At 39.8% G+C, this 24042-nt stretch overlaps 1 protein-coding gene across 5 annotated transcripts in view; it reads left to right on the forward strand.

Moving 5' to 3' along the window:
• The window catches only part of TENM1 (teneurin transmembrane protein 1), a 1172023-nt gene that overhangs the window by 1138369 nt on the left and 9612 nt on the right, over positions 1 to 24042 (forward strand). For all 5 annotated transcript variants that reach the window (XM_084534131.1, XM_084534133.1, XM_084534134.1 and 2 more), the window contains 5 exons: positions 3940 to 4306; positions 6098 to 6608; positions 11220 to 11392; positions 14972 to 15207; positions 21260 to 21556. In XM_084534131.1, coding sequence (XP_084390257.1) covers positions 3940 to 4306; positions 6098 to 6608; positions 11220 to 11392; positions 14972 to 15207; positions 21260 to 21556 — 1584 coding nt within the window. The remainder of the gene's footprint in view (positions 1 to 3939; positions 4307 to 6097; positions 6609 to 11219; positions 11393 to 14971; positions 15208 to 21259; positions 21557 to 24042) is intronic.

A 24042-nucleotide genomic window follows, 5' to 3' on the forward strand; every position in this document is an offset into this window, starting at 1 on the left:
AAAACTCACATTATTCATTTAATTTTAATCCTTTACTATGGGAGGAATATTTCAAGTTTTCAAAACCAGATAGATAGGTAGGTAGATAGTTATACAAACACATAAATATATTTGCAAGAAAGGAAAAAATATCAATAAGGTCCGAGAGCTATTTATCTACCTAAATGTAGATCTCCCCGTGGAAATTCATTTAAATTGAAATCATCTTAGTGTACTTTGTGTTTTCCAGCACACTTGACATGAAAAAATGTATTAGAAAGTACATCAGTACACCTACATCAGTAGGTGTTAATTTTGCACTTCTCAATCCAGACATTGATTATTAGATATAGCGGGAGCCTTTATGTTGACAGTTAAATGCTGAATTCCCAGAAAAGTTGACATGTTAATACTTATATGCAAAAGGTCTCATTGCTCAAGGGTTCACTTGTTTCCGCAGTGATTTCCATTGCATATGCTCAATCTCCGGTGAACTAAAACAGGATTGTCACCTGAGAATTTCAATCTGTAAAGTAACGTGCTGACTGCTACTGAACAAATCTTGTCTCTTTGTTTATAATGGGGTATTCCGCAATGCCATTTCTGTACACTGCTTAAAAAAAGAAGCCATCATGTATCAGAAAAAAACATTTGTGGTTGGAGCAATTTTTGGTTATAAAAAAAATACATATATGGGAGACAGCTTTCTGTGGGGGCTTGTGAAGTTCTGCTTCAGATTAAACGTATATTAACTGATTTGATATTCTAACCCTAACTGAGTTTTTTATCTGGAAAAACTTTTAAATAGGCACAGTCATATCAGATGAGAATTGAAGTGCTTCTCTGTAATATGTTTATTGGCTTTGAATGAAGCACAACTGATGGTTTGGTCACAGAAATCTGCCAGAGGGCAGCTTGCTCTCAAAGAAAAGAAACAACCAGTGACTTTTCAAGGTAACAGTGAACCTAAGGGTGCACTTACACTTCAGCTTAAGCTGATTGAGGTGATTAGCTTTTAGCCAGCAACGTGTAACCACAGACGGCAGGAGCACTAAAAGAGCAGTCCTGCTGCAGGGGCTGCAGGGGGAGAAGGGCTGGGTGGAATGGCAGCAGCCCCAGCTCACACAGGTTTAAGATGCCATGAAGCTAGATCCTGACAAGAACAATGCAGGTGGTTTTCCAAATCTGTGAAATTCTTCCGCAGATCTAGAATGCTCAGCATTTTGTATTTGTTTCTATGTTTGATTGCTTTACTTGGCCTCTTTTTCCCTCCAGTTGCACTAGCATGAGCTTGCAGTGAGCAGCAGTTGTTTTTATGCTGCAGCCTCCAGACAGGTACATGCTAGCTTTAATATTTCACCTGGAATTAGACCATTAATACATCCATGACTGCTTTAAACCCAGGAATGAGAAGCTGTAGCCATTCTTCTGTGAGCTTTGCAAAAAGCTAGGTGACAGGTCAGGTGTAGTAACCAGAATTATTTACATGATGTCCCCAGCTCTAATTTTATCTATTTTTATCATAATGCAGCTAGATTTACAGAAGTGATCAGTAGGAAAGCAAATGTGCTTCCAGATAATGACAGCTGTTAAGACTCAACCTCTTCATGGGTTGTAGGCACCTCACTGCAAGTGAAATGGACATTTCCATAAAAGCTTATTCTACCTCAATAAACAAAACCAGCCTCAAATCAATCAGAGAAAAAGTTGTTTTGGTCCAAATCAGTCTCTGTTTATCTGCAAGACACCAGACATACCTTCACAGTGGGAGGAATTCAATTTAATCACTGGGGCAAAGATAACGTGCCTGGTCCATGAAGGAAAACCATGTATTAAGACATGGCAGGTGTTATGCAGAGTCATTATGGTAAAAATAGGTAATTTCAGTCCGAACTTTTTCTCACTAATAATCTAGTTATGGTTTTACAGCAAAGTGATCTATGAAGGAGGCACTGCAGTTAAGGATGTCTTTTTGCTATTAAAAATAATCCATTTGCTTTGATAGAGCAATCAAATGTTCAGCATTAAAGGTACATTGCAGATATGTTTCTTCCAATTTTCCTGCAAATAGCCTTGCAGAGGGTTCAGCTTCCTAGTGAGCTCTCAGCTGAAGCAAGGAAAACTAACTAGCAGCTCTGTGTACAGCAGCCCTAACACACTGGGTGAAATCCAGGCAATCTCACATGCCCAGAATTCAGCACCTTTATGGGAGGAATCTGTTTCCAACTGTTTCACCACATTTATCATAATTTGGAATGACTCCACCACCTGGTTCAGAAGAGATCCTGAACCCAACAGCATTAGTCTTAATGTCAGTTATTATGCTGTCTAGTAAAATGGACTGGGCACAAGGAGGAGTTCGATTATTCCATGAGCCTTCATAATTATGTGGTGCACCATGTAACCACGCAGGGCGAGACACAGTAGCCACAGTGCCCTCGCTTTATTAAAGCATCAATTATTAAACCAGCAATGTACTCGTGGAAATGAGATTGTTCAGGAAATACCGATACTCGCAAAAGGCAGAGACTTGGCCTTCAGCCTGGTGCTTGAGCTGACCCCAGGCGAGCAGGTGGCTTGCAATGGCCACACACTCCACCATATGTTATTCTGCAGCACTGAACATTGTATTAGCATCTGCAGTCTCTACGTTCATAGATCTTTTAATTAGTGCATTGGGAAAATGAACAAAAAAAGCAACCAAATCGGTAAATGAAATAGTGGAAGCTTCTGTGACAACTGTGTATAAATCCACTGCATTTTAGCCTGGCATTTGTTCTCTTCTGATAGCTGAAATATTTAGTCCAGAAAAATTCCACTCAGATAAAAGCAGCCATCTCTTCGCAAAGCACCCTGAGACAGACAAAAATAGACTGTGTTGCAATCTCTGCAACTCACTTGTTCTCTGACCTTTCCGCAGACAAAGTTGCAACCCAAATCCTCCATCAGCCATTAGCTGGGGAGTGGGACCAGTCTCCTCCGTTGCTGTTTCCCAGTCCACCTCCACCACTTACTGAGCTTTCTCAATAGGAGCAGTTCAAAGCTGTGGCAAACACGCACTGCAGACATCATCCTCCATACCAGTTGTCTTTCAGGGTGACGGACTGCCCCACCTCTAACTGGGAACATGCTATATTCCTGCAGATCCTGATGCAGCAAGCATCAGGCAAGTGAGGTCATTCTTCTAGCATCTCAGAAAACTTGGAAACTTTGCTTGGTTGGTGCTCTCACTTGCATGGAAAAAGACAAAAAGCTCACCTTAAGTATGAAGAATATCCTTAATACATGACTGAAATATTGAATTGACAAACCAAAATCATTATAAGTAATTATGGCTCAGCTACTGTATTATGTGAAGTCTGATATATTGGTGTATTACTGTGTTATAAAGAATTAATGAGCTTGTATTTCTTATGGCACATCAGTCTTATTAACGTTTCTGGCCTCGTAACTAAATTGTGGCAATGTGTCGTACTCTCCTACTGTGTCATTTTCCTTTTGCGCTAACGGTCAATTAGAGTGTTAGGACATTGACAACCTCTAACTGTTTTCCACTCTGCCAGTGTTGACTACAGCCTTGGAACAATAACGCTCAGACCTGGAGAATTTCCTGGCTGATATGGCGTGACATGAAGTGTATGCTTTTATTTGCATGAGTGCATAGGTATAATAAAGTTCCGTCCTTAATAGACTTGTGCAAATACATTTCAGAGGGTGCAAAATTACTTTCAAAATCAAGTTTAGTTCCACATTGGTGCTGGATCTCAGAAAAGAGTATGCTTGTAGAAACTTCTTCTGCCAAAAGCAGTAGCCCATAGTAGCATAGCAGCAGTGGGCAAATCCACTGAGTGCCTTGATGACACGGTCATCAGAGATGGTTGAACAGAACTGTCTTATTGTCGTAATCATCCTTTTTTCTTGTCTTCTTTTCCCTGCCTTCCTCTCAATTTGTTTTCCCAGGTGCGGCTAGAGTGGCCAACAGACCTCACAGTGAACCCCCTAGACAACTCACTGTACGTCCTGGACAACAACATCGTCCTGCAGATCTCTGAGAACAGGCGTGTGCGCATCATTGCAGGGCGCCCCATTCACTGCCAGGTGCCAGGCATCGACCACTTCATCATCAGCAAGGTGGCCATCCATTCCACCCTGGAGTCAGCCAGAGCCATCGCTGTATCTCACAGTGGGATCCTCTACATTGCAGAGACAGATGAAAGAAAGATCAATCGTATACAACAGGTCACAACCAACGGTGAGATCTCCATAATCGCTGGAACCCCATCAGATTGTGACTGCAAGATTGATCCTAATTGTGACTGTTTTTCAGGTAAGACAACACTTTTTGCTTTCCTGTCCCTGGTCTGTTGAGACCTTCTGGCACAGCTGCAGACCAGCAAAGTGATAGAAGGAAGGAGAACTGAGCAATAGTTCAGTTTTCTTGGAAAACTGAAAACCTTTTCAGCAGCTCTTTGTTTAACCCATTGGGTGCAGAGATGTTAGTCTTTCAGTTGTCACTGGAACCTCTGGGTGGCTTTAGATTTTCCTGTTTGAATATAGACATTACAAACAATTTGAAATGATCTCCAAGAATGTTTTTTTGTGTCAGCTTTACTCATGCTGAAGACAGTATCAGCCCCAGTGCAGATTGCACCTAAATGCTACTGGATCAGGCAGCCTTCTTCACCATGGAGAGTACCAGAATGTTCCACATCCAGTGAAAAGCACTAGCTCACACCTTGCCATTGTTTGTGTCCCATGGCACACCTAGCTAAATGATGCAAACACATGTTACTCAAAATTTCTGCTTCCTTGTGCTTTTCAAACTGGGCCCACCAGTGCCAGACCCACACCACACCTCCTGGTCATTCTCAGCAGCACAGCTCTCCCCTCAATGCAACAAAACTAATTTTGACTTTTTTTTTCATACAATCGTATTTAATGATGGAACAAAGGAGAGTGTTCCCATCTACAGAGGAATGCGGTATGTTGTCATCTTGTCATCTCCAAGAACCACTTTGTTCAGTTTCGTAATACCATCATAATTCTTAAGCCTTCTGTTTCAAGCAAAAGGTTAATTACTGACAAGAAAACATTAAGTATGTCAAGAAATGAGAAAAAAAAATGTCAATGGTCTTCCACGGGAGGCGAGTTCCTGACCCAGAGTTGCTAATCAAAGTCTCATGAGCTTTGCCACGTGCTGCCAGCTTCAGTTACAGCTCTGTTGGACCAGCGCTGAATAGGATCCTGTCCAGTGTTCCTATTGAGGGACTCTCTCCTCAGTGCAAAAAATAAAACCTTTGGCAAATCTAATGATTGTGCCAGTGCTGGGTTGGTGAAAGGCAGGGTCAGGCTGGCAGAAAGACCAGCTAATTTGTCTGTTTCCAAGGCAGCAAAGGGTGTGCTGAAAATTTCCATCAAATTGCATTTTTCAGTCAGGAGAAGGGGAGCAATAGAAACAGTAACACATTGTTCCCTAAGAGTGAGGCTTAATAGGCTTTCTTGTTAGTTACACAAAATCCTGGCCATGTGAAGTCATTTAGATATGCATATACAGCCCACGATCATGCAAATATCCTCCCTGAACCTTGAAATACACAGTATTTATGTATACCAAGTAAATTATCAAGTAATATCAGAAGGGGTGATTTTGAGGGCCCTTTTTGGCTATTATAATTTATTTTCCTGTAGTGTGAGCTTTTAATAAGTACAAACTAATCTTTGGTTCACTGTCATTTTAACTGAATTACTGATTTTTATTTTCTGTTTTATTTATATCACAATTCTACTCAGACTACATACCAACAGACAAGAAATAGGAAACAAAACTTACCTGTCATAATTTTTTTTCCTTCACGTTTTGCCACACAATACTTCCCTGAGCAACAGGGTTTTGGAGTTAACAGAAATGATGTAAATTAGATAATTTATAGTTTGTTTGTCTTTACTGAGACTGATCTAGAATTGCACCAACTTTAGATAATGGGGGTTTAGGTAATGGGAAGAAGATACTATTTTACTGACAAGCAAATGATCCTGAGGAGAAGCAGTGTGGCAGGCTTCGAGGTTCAGCTTAAATACAGATACTACAGATTACTAAAACTACCATTTTTTCCCACAGGTGATGGTGGATATGCCAAAGATGCAAAGCTGAAAGCTCCTTCTTCCCTAGCAGTCTCTCCTGATGACACGCTGTATGTAGCAGACCTTGGAAATGTTCGCATCCGCTCAGTCAGCCGGAACAAGGCTCACCTCAGTGACACAAACATGTACGAGATTGCCTCACCAGCAGATCAAGAACTGTATCAGTTCACCATCAACGGCACCCACCTGCACACACTGAACCTCATCACGAGGGACTATATTTACAATTTCACCTACAGCAGTGAAGGGGATATTGGCACGATCACCAGCAGTAATGGGAATTCAGTGCACATCCGCAGAGACACGAGCGGCTTGCCCCTGTGGATTGTGGTGGCGGGTGGCCAGGTGTACTGGCTGACAATAAGCAGCAATGGGGTTCTGAAAAGGGTTTATGCCCAAGGCTACAACCTGGCTCTGATGACATATCCCGGAAACACAGGACTTCTAGCAACCAAAAGCGATGAAAATGGATGGACAACTGTGTATGAGTAAGTCCATGACATTAAGTGCCTGGTGTAAGGAACACTGTTTTAAACATACATTGAAATTTTTTGAGTCAGTTCTAGTAATTTCAGAAGACACCCTGCTACTAACACTGTATGGAAAGGACAAGCAGTGCTGTTGTACAAGCTTTTACAATATGAAACACTATCATTTCTTAAGTGCTTGTCATATGTAAAAGCTCTGTGCATAGTGCCCATTATATGTAGCAAAAAAATGCCTGAAATTATACTTCATTCATAATTCATTACTGTGAGTCTCTGTTTCTCTAAATGCAAATGTGATTTTGGAATTTTTGGTATCTAAAGAAGTAGAGGTAAGTTGTGATATGAATCACAGATTTGCAAAATTCTTGAGGAAGGCAAAAAAGGGAAAATTACTATACTCATAGGAAAAAGGAATGTTACAAAAGAAATTTAGAATCTCAGTGGAAGGAATGTTCAAACACAGGAGTGGATTTGTCCTATCAGCAGGGAAACAGGATATATAAGGAAAAAAAAAAAAAGGTATGTAATAGCAAAAGGATATGTATCAGGAGTGGCCTTACGAGCAAGATGTTGAGACATTTGACAGGGCTCCTTAAGAGCAAGACAAGACAGTAAAGATACAGTAAGAACTTCCCAGACTGGTCCCAGAGAGAGTGCAACCCAAGAGAAAATTCATGTTTGATTCATAAAGAGGTGTGAAGTATCAGGATTTCTCATTATTTATAATTAATCATCATAATCCCTCTTAGAGGAAGTGACAAGTGATTGATGGAAGTCATATGTTAACATTGCACTATCAGTTCACAGTTCAAGGAGAATTATGCCTGCTTTCTGTAGGGCATGGGAGTTTATCATTAAAAACAAAAGTGAAAAGACGTCCAGGTGAGATATGAACAGAACACACATTGAGGAGAATTAAGTTACTGCATAAGTCACCTGGAGAGGCAATTGAGTCACCATCATTACAGTTTTTTTAGAATTACATTTTATTAAAATGGTAGGATAGCAAGTAGGATAAAAGCAGAGAAAACTGCTGCCTAGAGTGTGGGATTTGTTATTCAAGGGAATGTTTTTCTATTCTGCCTTCCATTATTCTGCCAAAACCAGGCTGAATTGACAGAGTTGATCTAAGTATAAGCAATTAGGGCCATTTTTGACAATAAGCAGGAATACAAAACCATACAGGACCTTCCCGGTTCCGTTCTCATGATCAGGCACCTACTGATAGAAGTTAAAAGTATTGTGCAAAAATACAAAGCTCACTGTTGTGCTGGTGCTGTTTAAACATTGACTGAAGAGTGGTACCTATTATATGCAGAACTGAATTCAAATATGTGCTTCCTTGGAATAACTTCAGCACCAGGACTGATCCATTTAAATCTGTACCTGAGGATGGGATCAATCCCAACCATGGACACTTTCAAAAGCTTTCACAGTAGCTCCAAGTCACATCTATTACTTCTTAAAATGCTGAACAACATGCATCGTTGCAGGGCCTTGATTGTTTGAGCATGTTAGAGCAGATTATGTGCAGTCATGTGCTTCTCAGTGGGCTTAGTATCAGTACTCTTACTCTGTCCAACAGACCCTGAGTGTAAATCTTTTCAGACAATTATTGATCATGCCTGTTGTCTTCTGGCAAGCAGTTTGTTAAAGTAGGGCTCATGCTTAGTGAGATTTTCTTTTAAAGTATTTTGCCTGTTTGCAAGTGCCTGCCATTGTAAGTAATACTGATTTTTTCATGCAAAGATACTTGGAAAGACACTGTCCTTTCAGTTGTACCAACTGTGTGACGGTGTACTTCTACCAATCTAGATCAGTCGGTAGAATTAAGAGAATTACAGCTGTTAACATTACAAAAATAACAGCAAGATTAAATAGTGAAGTCATTTTTTAGTGAAGTAATATTTATAATATTACTAGTGAAGTAATATTTATTACTTATATTATATTATATTATATTATATTATATTATATTATATTATATTACATATATTATTAGTATTAATAGTGAAGTAATATTTATAACAGTGAAGTAATATTTATTGTTCAGGCCAATATTTCACATCATCTTCATAACATATTACAACTTCCTGAGTGGTTGAGATACCAGTGTCACCCAAGCTGCTGCAGTCAGAGAGACAATTGACTATTAAGAATGCTGTGCTGAATAGATGGGTTTTCAGGACTTGGTTTTCCCTTTTTGCTATTAATAGGTCATAGGGGATGATGGTCCTTAGTCATCCTTTAAGCAAACATTACTTTCCAGTAATGTAATTTAAAAATTGGTAAGGGTAACTTAGATATGAATTGCTTCAAGTCATGTATAAACACAGTATTGAAGTCAAGAAGATTAAGAGATGAACAACTCTCCAATTGCTTAGAATCACCTTTTCTGTTTAAACTAGTTTTGCATTCACATCCCAAAGTTCAACCCATAGTACTGTCAAGCTGACATAGGGATAAGTTTGTTTAACAACACATATCACATGTACTTGGGAATATGAGCAAAGATAATGAACTATTCAGAACATCTACCTAGATGTCAGATTCACTCACAGAGGGAGATTATTAAGAGGTAGAAAACTACCTACAAAAGTACTCGTCATCCATCTACTCTAATCTGATGGAATGGAAGTACTGAAAGACCTCTTGCATAAAATTATAGCTAATGTACAATTCCAGTCATCTAAGTTGTTTTTGTTTGTTTGTTTGTTTGCTTTAATATTATATCATTAAAGCCATAAAAGGGGGGGGCGGGGGGGGGGGCACTGGGCCTCTATTAAATCAAGAACAAGAAAACACCTGCGAGAAACAACCCTCTCTGAAAAAATTAAATAGACCGCTTTCCCTTTGAAATGATACAAATCTTAATTGTGCTACACATCGAAATGCAAATAGATTGTGAAGCTCTATCCCCAAGCGTGCATTTCTAATATTGGTGAGCACTTCCTCATGTGAGTACTGAAATCTATGCAATTATTTGCATGATTAAATGGTCACTGGCATGATTAACAGTGGCATAACTGGGCACCAAATTAACATTAAGAAATATGTCGTGATTCTGCCCCTATTAGTATGGGTAGGACATTCCCCTACAAGAACAGAGCCCAAGTGTGCTATTATCCATCAAGTGAAAGATGGCAGAATCTGTCTTCAGAGGGCTGGTTTCTTGGAGCAATCTGGAATAAAAAAGCCCTTTAGATGGTCAAACTATTACTGAGACACTGAGCGTTCTCCTTGAAGTTAGTGGGACCATCTTGGCATGTGCTCTGCAGCCTCATTTTAATTGTTCAGCACCTTATCTAGTCTATGATTCTGTATTTCTGGGTGCTCCTGTGCAGAGCCAGGAGTTGGACTCGATGACTGTTGGTCCATTCTAACTCAGGATATTGTATGATTCTTATGATTCCCATTTTCAGCTACATGGACAGTTGTGTATCTCATCATTAGCAGCATCCAGCAGCAAAAGCAGATTCTTAGCAGAGGTGCATCCTGACTTTTAAGCACAACTACATTCCAATAAACTGTCTGCATTTATGCCTTAAAAATGCATAATTTGAGGATTTTTCTATGGTATGGTAGAAAACTCACATAACTTAGCAAGCTGTCATATCTGTTTCATCAAGCAGTAAATGAAATGTAATTGCCCAACATTCATGGAGTTTTCTAATGATGAAAAGTAGTGCTCTGAATCAGTTTTAATCACTGGGTGTGGCGCCCAGTCAATTGGCACAGAATGGCACGAGGGAGGAATGTGAGGAAATCGCGTGATATATGAGGGCAGGAAGAGACGAAAGAGAGAGAGATCGTATTGTATTTAACATTTAATGAATTTATTTGTCAAAAAAAAAAAAAAAAAAAAAAAAGCAAGATGTTCACTAGGTTCATTCTCCACTGTTTCATTTGAAAGGAACAGCTGCTCTATTTTTCTTTTTTATATCATGTGGAAAAGAAAATTCCTGATTTTGTTCACCAATACTTTTTGTGATATACAGATTATGTATGAGTAATTAGGGGTAAACAAGGGTCCTAAAGAAAGGATGCCAGCACATGAAAGTGAAAGACATGGCCAGCTCATCTGCTGATGTGAATTGAAAGAGCTCCCCATTGGAGGCAACAGGGCTTTACCAGTTGATACACCAGCTGAGAAATGCTTTGTGAGTGAGGGGAGACAGTTAATAAAACGTGAAAACCTACTTATGCTTTCCTACCTGCATGAGTAGGCTTATATTTTATGAACAGGGGTTGGTTTTACTCATGCAAATACGTCTGCAGTATCAGTGAGCTCTTTTGGATGAGTAAAGATGTGTTTGGATCAATAAGATTTTGAATATGGGAGTCATTAATGTGGAACAGTATCAAGCACCAACCATTGTTCTGTATCGTTTTCTTTGTGAACCATCAGAAAGAACAAACTGTTTATCTGTGGAACTGAAGAGACACATTAGAAACAGTGCTCCAGAGGTTTTGAATTACTTACTGACTTTTTCATAACGTGTTGACAGTATCCCCCCCACTTTTTTTTCTTTTTTTTTTTTTTATTTTAGTAGCATCTACAAGACAACAGTGATGTATTTTCGTGGCTCACTTTAACATCATGCGTTGCAGGTATGACTCTGATGGCCACCTGACCAATGCGACATTCCCAACTGGGGAAGTCAGCAGCTTCCACAGTGATGCTGAAAAACTGACAAGAGTGGAACTTGATACTTCAAACCGAGAGAACGTAATCACGGCCACAAACTTCTCAGCTACCTCTACAATATATACCTTAAAACAAGGTAATTAAGGCGTTTATGTTATTTCTTCCTTTAGAATTATATTTAAAACTCTAAACATTGCATTCTTAATTGTTTGACAAAAAGACAATAAAATTAGTTCATTTGTTTCTTCCTTGCTTCAGTTCAAATACCTAGATACTACTTACATTTCTCATGGTGTTCCTTTTAGGAGCAAACCACCAGTGAATGCTTTTCCTCCTAGAAAAGTCCCATTGGTAGATTCCAGTTACTAAAATCTCTGAAGGATGCATTCTATTTCCCACATTGGTATTCAGGGGAATTGGACCGACCCATAATACACTGAGCTTTGTTATTCTGAGAAATACTGACCAAAAAGTGCCCTGCTCCACTGTTGTTTTAGTAGTGAAATGCTTTGTTTGGCCAATGCCATGAATTCACAGAATCACAGAACGGTTTTGGTTGGCAGGGACCTTAAAGCCCATCCAGCTCCAACCCCCTGTCATGGGCAGGGACACTTCCCACCAGTTCAGGCTGCCCAGAGCCCCATCAAGCCTGGCCTTGAACACCTCCAGGAATGGGGCATCCACAGCATCCATGGGCAGCCTGTTCAGTGCCTCACTACCCTCTGAGTAAAGACTTTCCTCCAAACATCTAATCTAAATCTCCCCTCTTTTAGTACAATGCCATGCATCAGTCTCTCACTTGGATTCCTGGATCCTATGCTGCCTGCTAAGCTCCTCTTGCAGCATGGGAACTTGGCTCGAAAAATTTGTCCAGCTGGGCACACTGTCACCCATGACACCCATCTCTGTCTTCAGTCCGTAGAGGAACTTCCAGATTCTGGAGTTCCCTGCAACTGAGGGTCTGGGCAGCTCTTTCAGTCCTTGGGAGGTCTGTCTGGGTGTAGGTGCCTGCATGGGGAGGTTGTTGCCCCTCTCTCTGGGTTTTAGCCTTAGCTAGGCAGTTGCAGCGGGTGGTGTGGTGGTTTTACTCAGGTGGGCAGCCGAGCTCCACCACAACTGCTCTCTCACTCCCCCTCTCCTCAAAGAGGAAGGGGGAGAAAATACAACACAGAGAACTCAAGGTTTGAGATGAGAAAGGTTTAATTAAAGGGAAAGGGAATGGGGAGGAAAAACAGAAAGAAAAGAAACAATCAGTCCGCGTGGAAGCAGAGAGAGAGAAAAAATTATTCTCTACTTCCCATCAGCGAGCAGTGTTCGGCCACGTCCTGGGAAGCAGGGCCTCAAACGCGTAGTGGTTGTTCAGGAGGAACAGCCCCCTCCCCCACGAGAGCCCCCCCTTTTATTGCTGAGTGTGACATCAGGTGTTATGGAATATCCCTTTGGTTGGTTTAGGTCAGCTGCCCCAGCAATGCCCCCTCCCCATCACTTGCCCACCCCCAGCCTGCTGGCTCTTGGGGGCTTGGAAGGAGTCCTGATGCTGTGCCAGCACTACACAGCAATAGACACAACACTGGAGTGATATCAGTGCTGTTCCAGCTATGAGTGCAGAGCACAGCACTGTGCGGGCTGCTGCAGGGAAAAGGTGACTCCAGCTCAGACAGACCCAACACAGTTGGACACCATTTTTGTTTCAGCAGACAGCTGCTTCTTGTTGTTCCCAACATAGAAGAAAGTGGCCTGCCTTCCTCCTTCACTGTGCATGCTCTCCAATTCTTTCTGGTAATGCTGTGACCTGGCTCGTTGGAAGGAGGAAGGCATGACCCATGTCTGCTGGTGGCTGCCTCGGCACTGAGATTTTAACTCAACCCCTGTGCACATGTCATTTTAACTCAACCCCTGGCAGCTTCAGTCTGCTGGTGTACTGGATCTTTTGAGAAGAACTTGCTCTCTGCCTAATGGAAGTGCCACAGCGTCTTCCTTCAGATTGTGCAGATTCATCCCCTAAGTTTTGAGTTTACATAATTTAATCGATCTGTTTTTTCCTCTATGTTAATTTTTCTGTAGCAAGTGCGTTGTTCAGCAAGAAGGGAAGAAGCTTTGGGAGCTGGTGCTGGGAAATAGGTCTGCATTTCTTGCAGGCCTGCTACAGAGAAGGTCTGCTTTGTAACTTGGAGCAATTCACCGATGTTTATCATTCTCAGCTTTAGTTCTATGAGGAAAAAATAGGAAGAACTCACAAGATACTCACTCATCCCTTTTCACTACTGCATTGCAGAGACAACACTGAATAAATGGAAAGAATTATATTATATTGCAGTATCACTTGTTAGTATTTCTCCAAGTGATCCCACCTGCTCTCTGCATCATCTGCTGACTGCCCAATTGTGTTTGTCTTAAATGCAAAGCTTCTCAAAGAAGGGATATTACTGCTTTGTGTCTCAGAACAGTGAGCTAGCACACTACCAGCAGCACCAGAAATGAACAGCTATAGTTGTTATTATACCTATCCTATTTATGAATTTATATAGTTTGCATATTTCCATATCTCTGTAAAACTACTGTGAAGCAATCTGTGAACAAACAACAGACATTTTATCCTTACCTCTGAGTCAAAGAGTCTCTTTTAATGCAATATCCATTATCTTCACTTTCTGACATACCCAACTGTTGTCCATATATTCACGCCTGAAGATCTGGCCCAATTACTTCAGCTGGTGTGCAACAGCTAAGAAAAAGATACTTTTCCTTAATATCACTAAAAAAAAAGTCGCTAGCTGGTAGGTGTTCAGTTATATTTTAAAGGCTTTGTCCCTTAACCCTAAACATGCAGATTCATAAAGTGCCCCCTGGCAGCTGAGCCACAATAGCCTCCTGTGTGCACGTCCCTTTCCTGTGCCAAATGCAAGGCAGTGTGGCAGAGCTGTGCCTGCAGTGAAGGCATTACAGTGCACAGGCAAGAGGCAGGAAGCGTATGGTGGCAGTGTGGCTTTGCATCATTTCACTGGAGACCTGCTGTGGACCCTCAGTGTGATTCTGGCAGTGTTTGGAGGAGGAATAAGCTGTTGTCCCAGCTGCCCTCTGCAGCATAGTGCTGAGCCTCTGGAGCTGCCTGCTGTGCCACCCTTGCTGGGCCATTCGATTTTCTGCCAACAACTGGCTCTCTCCTAGTGCATCTCTCACACCAGCCCATGGGCTCATGGCTGGCTGGCACTGCGCCTCTGCCTCAGGGTCCTGCTGCTAATGGGGAATGGGTGAAAGTTTCAGTACAGGGATATTGGGAAAAGTGGCAGAACAGCAGACTGGCCATCATCTTAAGACATTTTGAAAACAGTTTTCCTGATTGATCTCAGAAACCCCTTACATTCATTCAAGCAGTGAGCTATTCTGTTAACAGATCCTAACATGTTAAAATCATCAGAGTATCTGTGATCAAAACCCAGCCCGTGAGTTTATGTACTGTTAGGCTAAAAGCAAAAACTCTTCAGTCCTCCTGCAGGGAACTTTCACAATGTAAATCATCAGGACAAATGTAATAAAAAGCTTTTAAGACACATGAAGACCTCCAGGTTCCAAAAATCACACTGCTGTTGCTGTTTGGTCAGTGATCAGGCAAACAAGGGGCAAAGAAGGCTTGACATTGCACCTGACGTTTGCTTCATAAAGCTGGAGATCTGAAATTTTCTGTTCCCTGTTTTGGGTTGTTGTTTTTTGACAGATAACACGCAGAATATCTACCGGGTCAGCCTAGATGGGTCTCTGAGAGTCACCTTTGCCAGCGGAATGGAAATCACACTTAACACGGAGCCTCATATCCTAGCAGGAGTCATCAGCCCCACTCTGGGGAAGTGCAATATCTCCCTTCCTGGAGAGCATAACTCAAACCTCATTGAATGGAGGCAAAGGAGGGAGCAGACCAAAGGCAATATCTCCACGTTTGAGAGAAGGCTAAGGGTAAGGCTTCCTCTTGTGTAAAGTGCAGCATTCCCTTTGAAAGCCGTTGAACTAAAATTGGGTTGAAATGTTCTACTTTGTAAGAAGTGTGATGGAAAGTTTGTATCAATGGTGGGTCCTAGCCATGAATTTCAAAACCAAACTCCTCCAACACTCGACAGGATGTTTGATCTCTGTTTGATTTTAGTTGTTAGACTTGACCTCAAGACATAATTACTTTTTTTTCTTCCTCTTCTTTTTCAACTAAGAACTTAATTATGTCTTTGGAAGAAGCTGTGAGCAAAGGACAATGCATAGTTACTGCAGCACAGCAGCAGACTTGGAGCCAGATTCTGCCTCTCAGATCTAACTACCCTCTTTGTGCTGCGGTGAATAACAGGTGCCAGCCTCTGCCCAGTGCAGAGAGGATCTCCTGGGGCACACCTTGGGTGGTTGGGCCACGGCATCTCCTGCAAGCCATGGTATTTCAGAGCCTCCACATGTATCCAGACAGGCTGTGGATTCTGCCCTTCACCACACATGTTCAGACACCCTCACTCCCTCTGGCTGGGTTACTGTATGGCTCTAATAAGAATGATTTTAACAGTGCATATGTGGTTTATATTTATTTTCAGGAGAACTCACAGATTACAAAGACAGATGGTCAACATTCAGCATTTAATTAGGTAACACTAAGGCTCAAAGAGACTGCTACCTTGCAGAACAGGTTTTTTTATGAAATCCGTTCTGTTTTTCACATGAATACTCCATAAAATGTCTGTACCAGTAGTACAGATGCGAATTTTGGCCTTTAAAATATTGCATTATTAACTACATCAGGTCTGGATAAGTATTATCTCTGAAGGTACATCTGTTAGCTCTGAAAATACAGAGATAGTTATTTAAATCTTTGGATTTCTTTTTGGTTATCATATCTCATGTATTTTTTATTTTAAAAGTGTGTCAGTTTGGTTTTCAACTGTGCTTATCAATCAGAAACCCAAGGCTTGGATGATATGGCCAGACTGATTACCACGTGTAAAGAAACCATTTGAAAGGACATCTTTCAGACTTGGCAGTCACAATTACTTTACGAGGATCTTGCAAGTGCGAAAAAGCTCTATGTGTTTTTTCTTTCCCATCCTCTGACTGCCTCCTTTCTATCCTAGTTCACACACATTTAGCCCTGTCCAGAGAGGTTGCTGAACTTATTACAATAGCAAAGATGTGTTGTTAAAATGGCAGGATTAAAGCTGTGACCTCCGCTGTTCACTTTACCTAATCAATTGACTTCTGTATGATTTTATGCTTAAGTAACTGTACAGTGCATACTTTTTAAGGGTCTTGCAGAATAAAAATCTTAAATGGAAAGGTCATAGTCAGTCATCTATTCTGCTTACCTTGCCAGGGCCAAGTTGTTCATCACAGTTACATTTTAAAGTACTTCATCCTGCAGTTTTCCTGTTATGCAGTTTATATTTTCTGTTGTTGAAATTGATTACCAGATCTTTTAACTCATTTTCACTTGCTTCTGCACGGTGCTTAGTATTACCTGCCAAAAAAAAATAGGGAGGAAATTCACAAGTTAGTCAGGATTAGATGGATTCTGGCTGAAGGCATAAAATGTTCAGTGAAATATTGCAAACCTGAAGCTATGCAAAGCTCTGCTGATTGACCTGCCTCTGGGTCAGTCTGCTGGTGCATAAAAGCCCTCATGCACTCCTCCTCCTCCCCCTTCACTTTCCATCCAGCAAGGGTATGCAGTGTAGGAATGACTTTGGCGTGCCTTTGTCCTATATTCTCTGTCCTTTCAAAGGTGTCTGCTAGATCACAGGAGTTGATCATTGCATTGTTATTTCTGTAAATTATAAGTTTATTTTGGTACCTACCAGAAAGAAACCAACCTTCATACCTACCACGATCAAAGGAGCTTTATGGAGTGTTCTTGCCTACCCAGAAGGACGTCAGCTTGCCAACATTACAGTGTTTTCCAACCCCCTGGAACAAAGGATGGTGGGACAACATTATGTGAGGATTTTGTAGTGGAAAGGAGAAATATTCTGTGCATGGGATACACCATGCAAATAAGCACAAGAGAAAGGGACAAATGGATTTGCTGCTGTTGCCAATAAAAAGGACCTTGGATAGTAGGTGAGATATGTGTGTCCCAGAGTTCAGCTTTAGGAAGATGAAATGTTTGCATGGGATGCTGTTGCTGATGGAGTGGGGAGCAGGTGAAGGTGTAAGGAGTTGGAGCAGTCTAGCTGGGAAGGAAAACAAAGGAGCAGCAGGATGTACCTAGAGATACTGTCTTTCCTTGGTGACTTGGTTATTAGAAGAAATATGCAGTACATCAGGAGCAAAAATACCATCTTATACTCTGTTTGAATGAGTAAACCAATAATGAAAGGGATTTAATGCTTGCTGTTGACGAATCCTTGAGTACTGCTGGGAAAAAAGATGTAGCATCAATAGCAGCCCTTATCCTGGATAAGGTTCTAGTGATACCTTCTGAAAACTTATAGCGAGTTATATTTTAGAAATAAAATTGTTAAGCACTTAATATGCCATAATTGGCCCAATAGGACGTGTGTTAGAAAGCTTGCAATGTAGGGCAGAAAGAACTATGCTGAACTTTGAAAATGTATGTAAAGGGGATTGGACCAGTTCTCAGTGGAAATGAGCAGACTTTTAGGAGCCCTTAGTTAAAGGAGGAAAAAAAGAAGAAAGAAAAAAAAAAAAAAGCACAATGGAAGAGTTTTCTGGGGAAAAAAGGTAGAAATCTAGTTTAAAGATGTCACTTAAAGATCAGTCCTGATACCATCACTGAAACAAATGGCTTTGAATGCTAAGAGGTATAAATTAGAAGGCAGGTAACTGGGGGTGAGATGAAGGATGACCTAGTTGAAAAGACGAAAGCTTTTCTTTCTCTGCTAGTTCCTCACATTTTTAATTCTTAATTGCAATTAACAACCATTTTAAAGTCATGTCACTGTATTAGTATAAAATGCATACAATTTTTGGATAGAGGCCACTGTTAGCATGTTCTGATTAATGCTGTAAACATTGTATTTTAAAGAGTGGAACTTTTGCATGGTGTGAATTTCCTACTCTTTAAATAGAACAGAAATGAGTAAGTTAACGGAAATGCTAGAAGAGACATCTAACTTTATCTCAGTATCTAAATCAATGTGGGAAACAGGAATTAATCAGTTTTCCTTTAAGTGCAGAACTGCCAGCCCTGGCGCTTCCAGAAAGTATATAAAACAGTCTGTAGGCATGTATGCATTTTATATTAATAATAAATCTATGTACAATCAGGCATTTTAACATCAATCTTAATCTAACAAGATTTCTTTTTTATCAATTGAACTGCTATTTTAATTGACTTCTAAAAATGAAGCAAAGCTGTTGTTAAAATCAATGAGCATGATGCATAGTAATATACTGATTGGAATTCAGCTCTGCTCCCTCCTGTCTCTTGCATAACTTAGAGGAACTTGGTGTTGGATGCTATCCAGGTTTTATAACTGAGTATCTACAAAATTGAAAACTTGAATGCTTGGCCAGTCTTACTTGTTTTTACCTTTTTTTTTTTTTTTAAATAACAAAAATGGAAGCAAATCATTGGCCTCAATTCAAGTCAGAAGTCCTGTAGATATAGGCTTTGACAGCTTTGTTTATTATCATATTTAGCAAATTATCTCCTTTTATTTACCAGCCTTGTAGCAAGTTCTAATGATAGGGTCAAATCCTCAGCCACTGTGTATCTGTTTACATTGACTCAAGTCAAAACACAGACAGGGAAATATACAATCAGCTCATCTGATTTCACATTTTAGACAGTTTACATTTGAGAATGAAAGTCAAGCGAAGTGCACATTTATGTGTTTATTTACATCTGCAAAATTTCTGGCCATAAAAGCAATGGAAGTAGAGCCAAAGAGTGTTTAAAATAAATAATAGATATATCTTTTTATGAACTACTAAAATTATTATTGAAGTCAGCTGAATTTTCTCCCTATTTTTGTCAGCTGAAATTTTGAACCAATATTGCTTTCAGAACCAGTTTTTACTGGCTTGTAACTGAGCACATGAGCTCCAGTCTCTCACAGGGGCTCCTTACTGACTTGCATGTACATTGGAGGAGCCATCTCTAAGAAGCCACTGGGATTTGAAATCAGCATTTCAATGACAGCATTGAAATGCAGCCTGCTACCCATGTGTCATTGCATCTTGTCTTAAGAAGGGTGCTAAATTGAACTTAAATCTAATATAAGAAAGTAAACAAATGAGACATAAAATATGGAATATAAAGGAAATAATGATGTCCCCAAAAACCTTATTTTAACTGTGTGAGCCTTTAAATACTGCTGCTATCCTCTTTACTGCTAATTCTGCCTCTGTGTGATTTTCATTCATATTCGTTATCTCATTCCTGAAAATTAGATTGCAAGCAATTTGTATTCAAGACTTTCTTTTCTCCTAGCTGTATACTATGGCAATAATAATAATAGCAATAAGAACATTAAATATGTACATAGACAGTAAATGAATATGAGGCAGGGTGTATCTTCTGCTTGCTTCTGAGTTATTTTACCACCAAGAGGACTGATTTTTTTTGTTGTTTTGTTTTGTTTTTTCAGAAATTGCAATAAGTTTGCAAAGAAATATATTATCATAAACTAATCCATCAGACTGTATACAAGCAAATATAGTTGAGCTGAACATCACATTTTACTTGGGCTCCTTAAGTATCATTAGAGCATAAATTGTAATAGTTACAGCAGTCTACAGGGGTATGTAGGTATTTTACAGCTATTGTAAATGAACAGTATTAGAGTTAGACATGTATGTATATAAAACCGCAGGAATGGTAGTTGAAGAAAGAACACCTGCTTCTTCTAGATTTTCAGATTATTTTGTATCTAAAAACAGAAAGAGGAAAGAAAAAAAATGTTCTTTCTAATCACAACCACCATATGATCACAGCTTGAATTATTAAACAGGTATTCTTAACCATTTACTTTACTGCTATGCCTCCAGGTCTCAGGAAGGAGCAAGCACTGTGTTGTACAGCGCTAACACCTGAACTAACACCATTTCTGCTGTAAGGAATGTATTAATTGGAATAGACTAATACAAGTGATTAGATAAAACTCAGTCCATTAATACAATGAGCACATTGGGCATTAATCTGAAAAAGACAAGTCAGTGAACAATGTTTTATGGCTTTCTAAATTATAGCTTGGATTTAAATGGAGTTTAAGAGTGACTGCCCAGTGACTGAATGATAAAAGCACTGGGTAAGCATATTTTGTCTTCAGAAATATGGCTCAGCTTTGAGCTTCATTTCTAATCGAAAATTTTGGACCACAAGCACTAGCAGGTCGAAGCAGTCAACCTGTTCCCTTGCCAAAGGACACGATGAGGTTAGCAAATGCTGCAGGTCCCAAATATGCTCCGAGACCTGCAGCAAGGAGTACGGCTGGCAGCAGGCACTTCTGCCACTGCCTTTCACAAGCTCTGGGAGTAGGCTGCTTTTGGGAAGAAGTGTGAGGACACTGGTGAGTAGGGTTTTTGGGAGCTCCAAGCACAGCTCTTACCTCTTCGGCATCAGTATGCGACCTAGCATGGGCTATCCCACAGCAGCAGCTGACCTATTGATATTAATGGAGCCTAAGAGAGAGAAGGTGAGTTAGGATTAATTCTGTTAATTTTGGGGTTTAACTACACATCTTTGACTGGAATCAAACAGTCTGTCTATAGATCACTTTTGAGAAAAAAGGAAAATCTTAGGAAAAGAAGAGTGGCAATGAAAGTTTAGTGTGTGGATATAGAAAGCATCCAGCTATATGATGCAACACTGAACGCAAACAACATTTTGTTTCTTGGTCCTCCTGTTTCCCATCTGAATGTTCTTCTATGTATGAATGTTCTCCTTTAGTATGCCCTAAATTCTCAGTCCTACTGTTAAGTCATTGCATATTTTGATTAGAGCTGACACGGAAATGTTTCTGTCATATGTAATTAAGGTACATTGTCTTCTTACCTTCCTGTATCTTGTGTTTAGGCCCACAATAGAAATCTGCTCTCCATTGATTTCGATCATGTAACCAGAACAGGAAAGATTTATGATGATCATCGAAAATTCACTCTTCGGATTATGTATGACCAGACAGGCCGCCCAGTTTTGTGGTCACCCATCAGCAAATACAATGAGGTCAATATCACTTATTCACACACTGGATTAGTGACCTACATCCAAAGAGGAACCTGGACTGAGAAAATGGAGTATGATCCAAGTGGGAACATAATTTCCAGAACATGGGCAGATGGCAAAATATGGAGTTACACGTATTTAGAAAAGGTAAGTCATTTTAGAAGTAGATTATTTTACCAAGGCAAGAATATTTGTTCTTTATGCAGATACTAAGAGATACTATATTGTGAGTTATGTTATGATGCTATATCATAAGATTATATAAGATTATATCATAAGAGTATATAAGATTTATAGAAAATGCATACAATTACAATAACCAGAGAAAAATGTGTCTGGAGGTGCTTAGACCTATAGTCATCACTTCAAACCTGTCATAATTTAATTCTGAAGAAAGTTATTAGCAGCTCAGATCTGTTCAATCGGTAGGTAAGAAGACTTCTTTGTCCCACTCCAAGTGCAAGTGAACAAAGGACACTCCCAACTACTGAAAAATGTTTTGCCATTCTGTAGTAAATAAAAGTAGTCAAAGAAATAAGTCATCAAAACGGAACTGTTTCATCCCCCAAAACACACTTCTTTTAAGCCAAAATTATGCACCAGTGAGTGCAAGCTAGCACTTGTTCGGTGCTATGCTGTAAGAAATGGACTAATCCTTCGAGGAGACAAATTACTTTAGTATTTATGATGCCCATTTGGGGGAAAACCCATAAACTAATATGAAATGAGTTATTGCCCTGCTTTTGTAGTGACTTCATGTCTAAATTACCTGAGTGTTCTAATTTTCAGTTATGTGTGTGGTCATGAAATGACAGCATAAATGCTGTACAGTCTCAGAAACAGCATCTCATTTGTCTGTACAAGCATCTCATTTGTTATTTTGTCTCTCAAATCCAAAAAGCCAATCTGTATTTTAAAGCTTCCAGAACTAAGTGTGAAATTATATTCAAACAGTGTCCTTCAAAACTTTTTTTTTTAAATAGCAACATCTGTGACTATCCATTATACCCTGAGTTTGCAGAACATTTTTCTGAACCTGTTAACCACAGGGAAAGGATAGGAGGGGGTAGGTGAGGTAAAACTGATAGAGAGTGTTACACACAAGGAATCCAGTGACTTTGAAGTTAGTTCGATATATAAAAGTTCCAAATGTGTACTTTTAAGATAAACTTTGCTATACTTATTTTGAATGTATTTAAGCCTGATCCTCAAAAAAAAAAATTAAATCTAACCCAGAGAAAAAAATGTGATGCATAAAAATATGATTCCTTCCTTGTCTGCATGCAGTATGGTTCTTTCACTTGTTAACAAGATTGGCAAACCCTGGAAGCTTCAGAAGTTTAGTTCAGATAAGTTTGTCAGGGCTCCTTTTGTCTGTATGCTCTTCTTCAAATTGCAAGTAAACAGGCATTTAGCACAGCTTTCAAATATTTGGCAACGTGCCTTTTGGAATCTTTTATTTTTTCTTCAGGCCTAATGGACCGTAATTTTGGAAAGATGTATGCTTTTTATCTTTCCAACCACTTTGCTTGCTCATAGTTTATGATGAGCTTATAAATAAAGTCATATGATTTAAACCTGTCATTCTGGAATTCTGCACAAGTGGACAAATCCTGATCTTGTAGGAGCAAATGACAAAAGACTACTGGCTCAGGTAGCAGCAGGCTTGACTTATACTGTAACTTGTCACTAAATTATTGAAAGCCATACACACTATAGACATAATCTCCCAGCTATTTAATGTGCTTTCCTCACAATTTGTTACTTGTGCCAAAGAAAGATGAATTCACTGTCAAAATTAGACATTGAGATATCATTTTGTAGCCCATTAAAGTCAATAGCTCGTTGTGTTAATTATGTAATGTTGTCTGAAACCTCATAAGACCCAATAATTCCTTTTATCAAAAAATCAATTATATAGTTTGCTTCCAACTCCTAGTTATTTACTTTTCCATTTATTACCACTTGATGAGTTAATTGTATGTCTTCTAAAAGCTCTCCTTCCAGGGTTAGTCCCAGTAAGTTTTCAAGAGCCCTGTAATGGTAGTACTGGAATTAATTCTCACTGATGACATTGGGCTTCTCTTGATTTGGTCGCTCTCCTCAGTTAGCTGATGGCGTTATAAAACCTGAATACTTCCAGTTTACATCCCAAATCCTGCTGTTTACCTCCAGACAAACTCGCTGAGCAGCTGTGTGCGTGTGTTGGACAGAAATGACATCTAGTGGCCGTGCCCAGCAGTTGCGTGTTCCCAGGAGAGCCCCCAGTTCTTGGCACTGGCTTTGGTGTCGTCGCATCAGTCATTACGTGGCTGATCAGGCTTTGGCTGTTCTTATAACATGGATGTTTTACCAGCTCCCCTCTGAAATCCTCTAAAATGATTAGGATCCAATTTGTGCAGATAGTGCAAAAATCTATTGTAATATTATCAGGATGAATAGGGAATTAATTTTGTTTTCTCTTTATAGTGTCCCTAATAGGCTAGATAGGACAGTAAGTCTCCAACCCTTCTACTGTCTAGCCTTTTACTATCCTGGACAAAAGTGGAAAAGCCACAAAGTGCTGTAAAATGGCACACAGGGGCACTAAAATTATATTAGAGATGTTTCTGATCTTGTTATTCATACTCTGT

This window comes from Aythya ferina, assembly GCF_964211825.1.
Source record: "Aythya ferina genome assembly, chromosome: 13".
Lineage (NCBI taxonomy): Eukaryota > Metazoa > Chordata > Aves > Anseriformes > Anatidae > Aythya > Aythya ferina.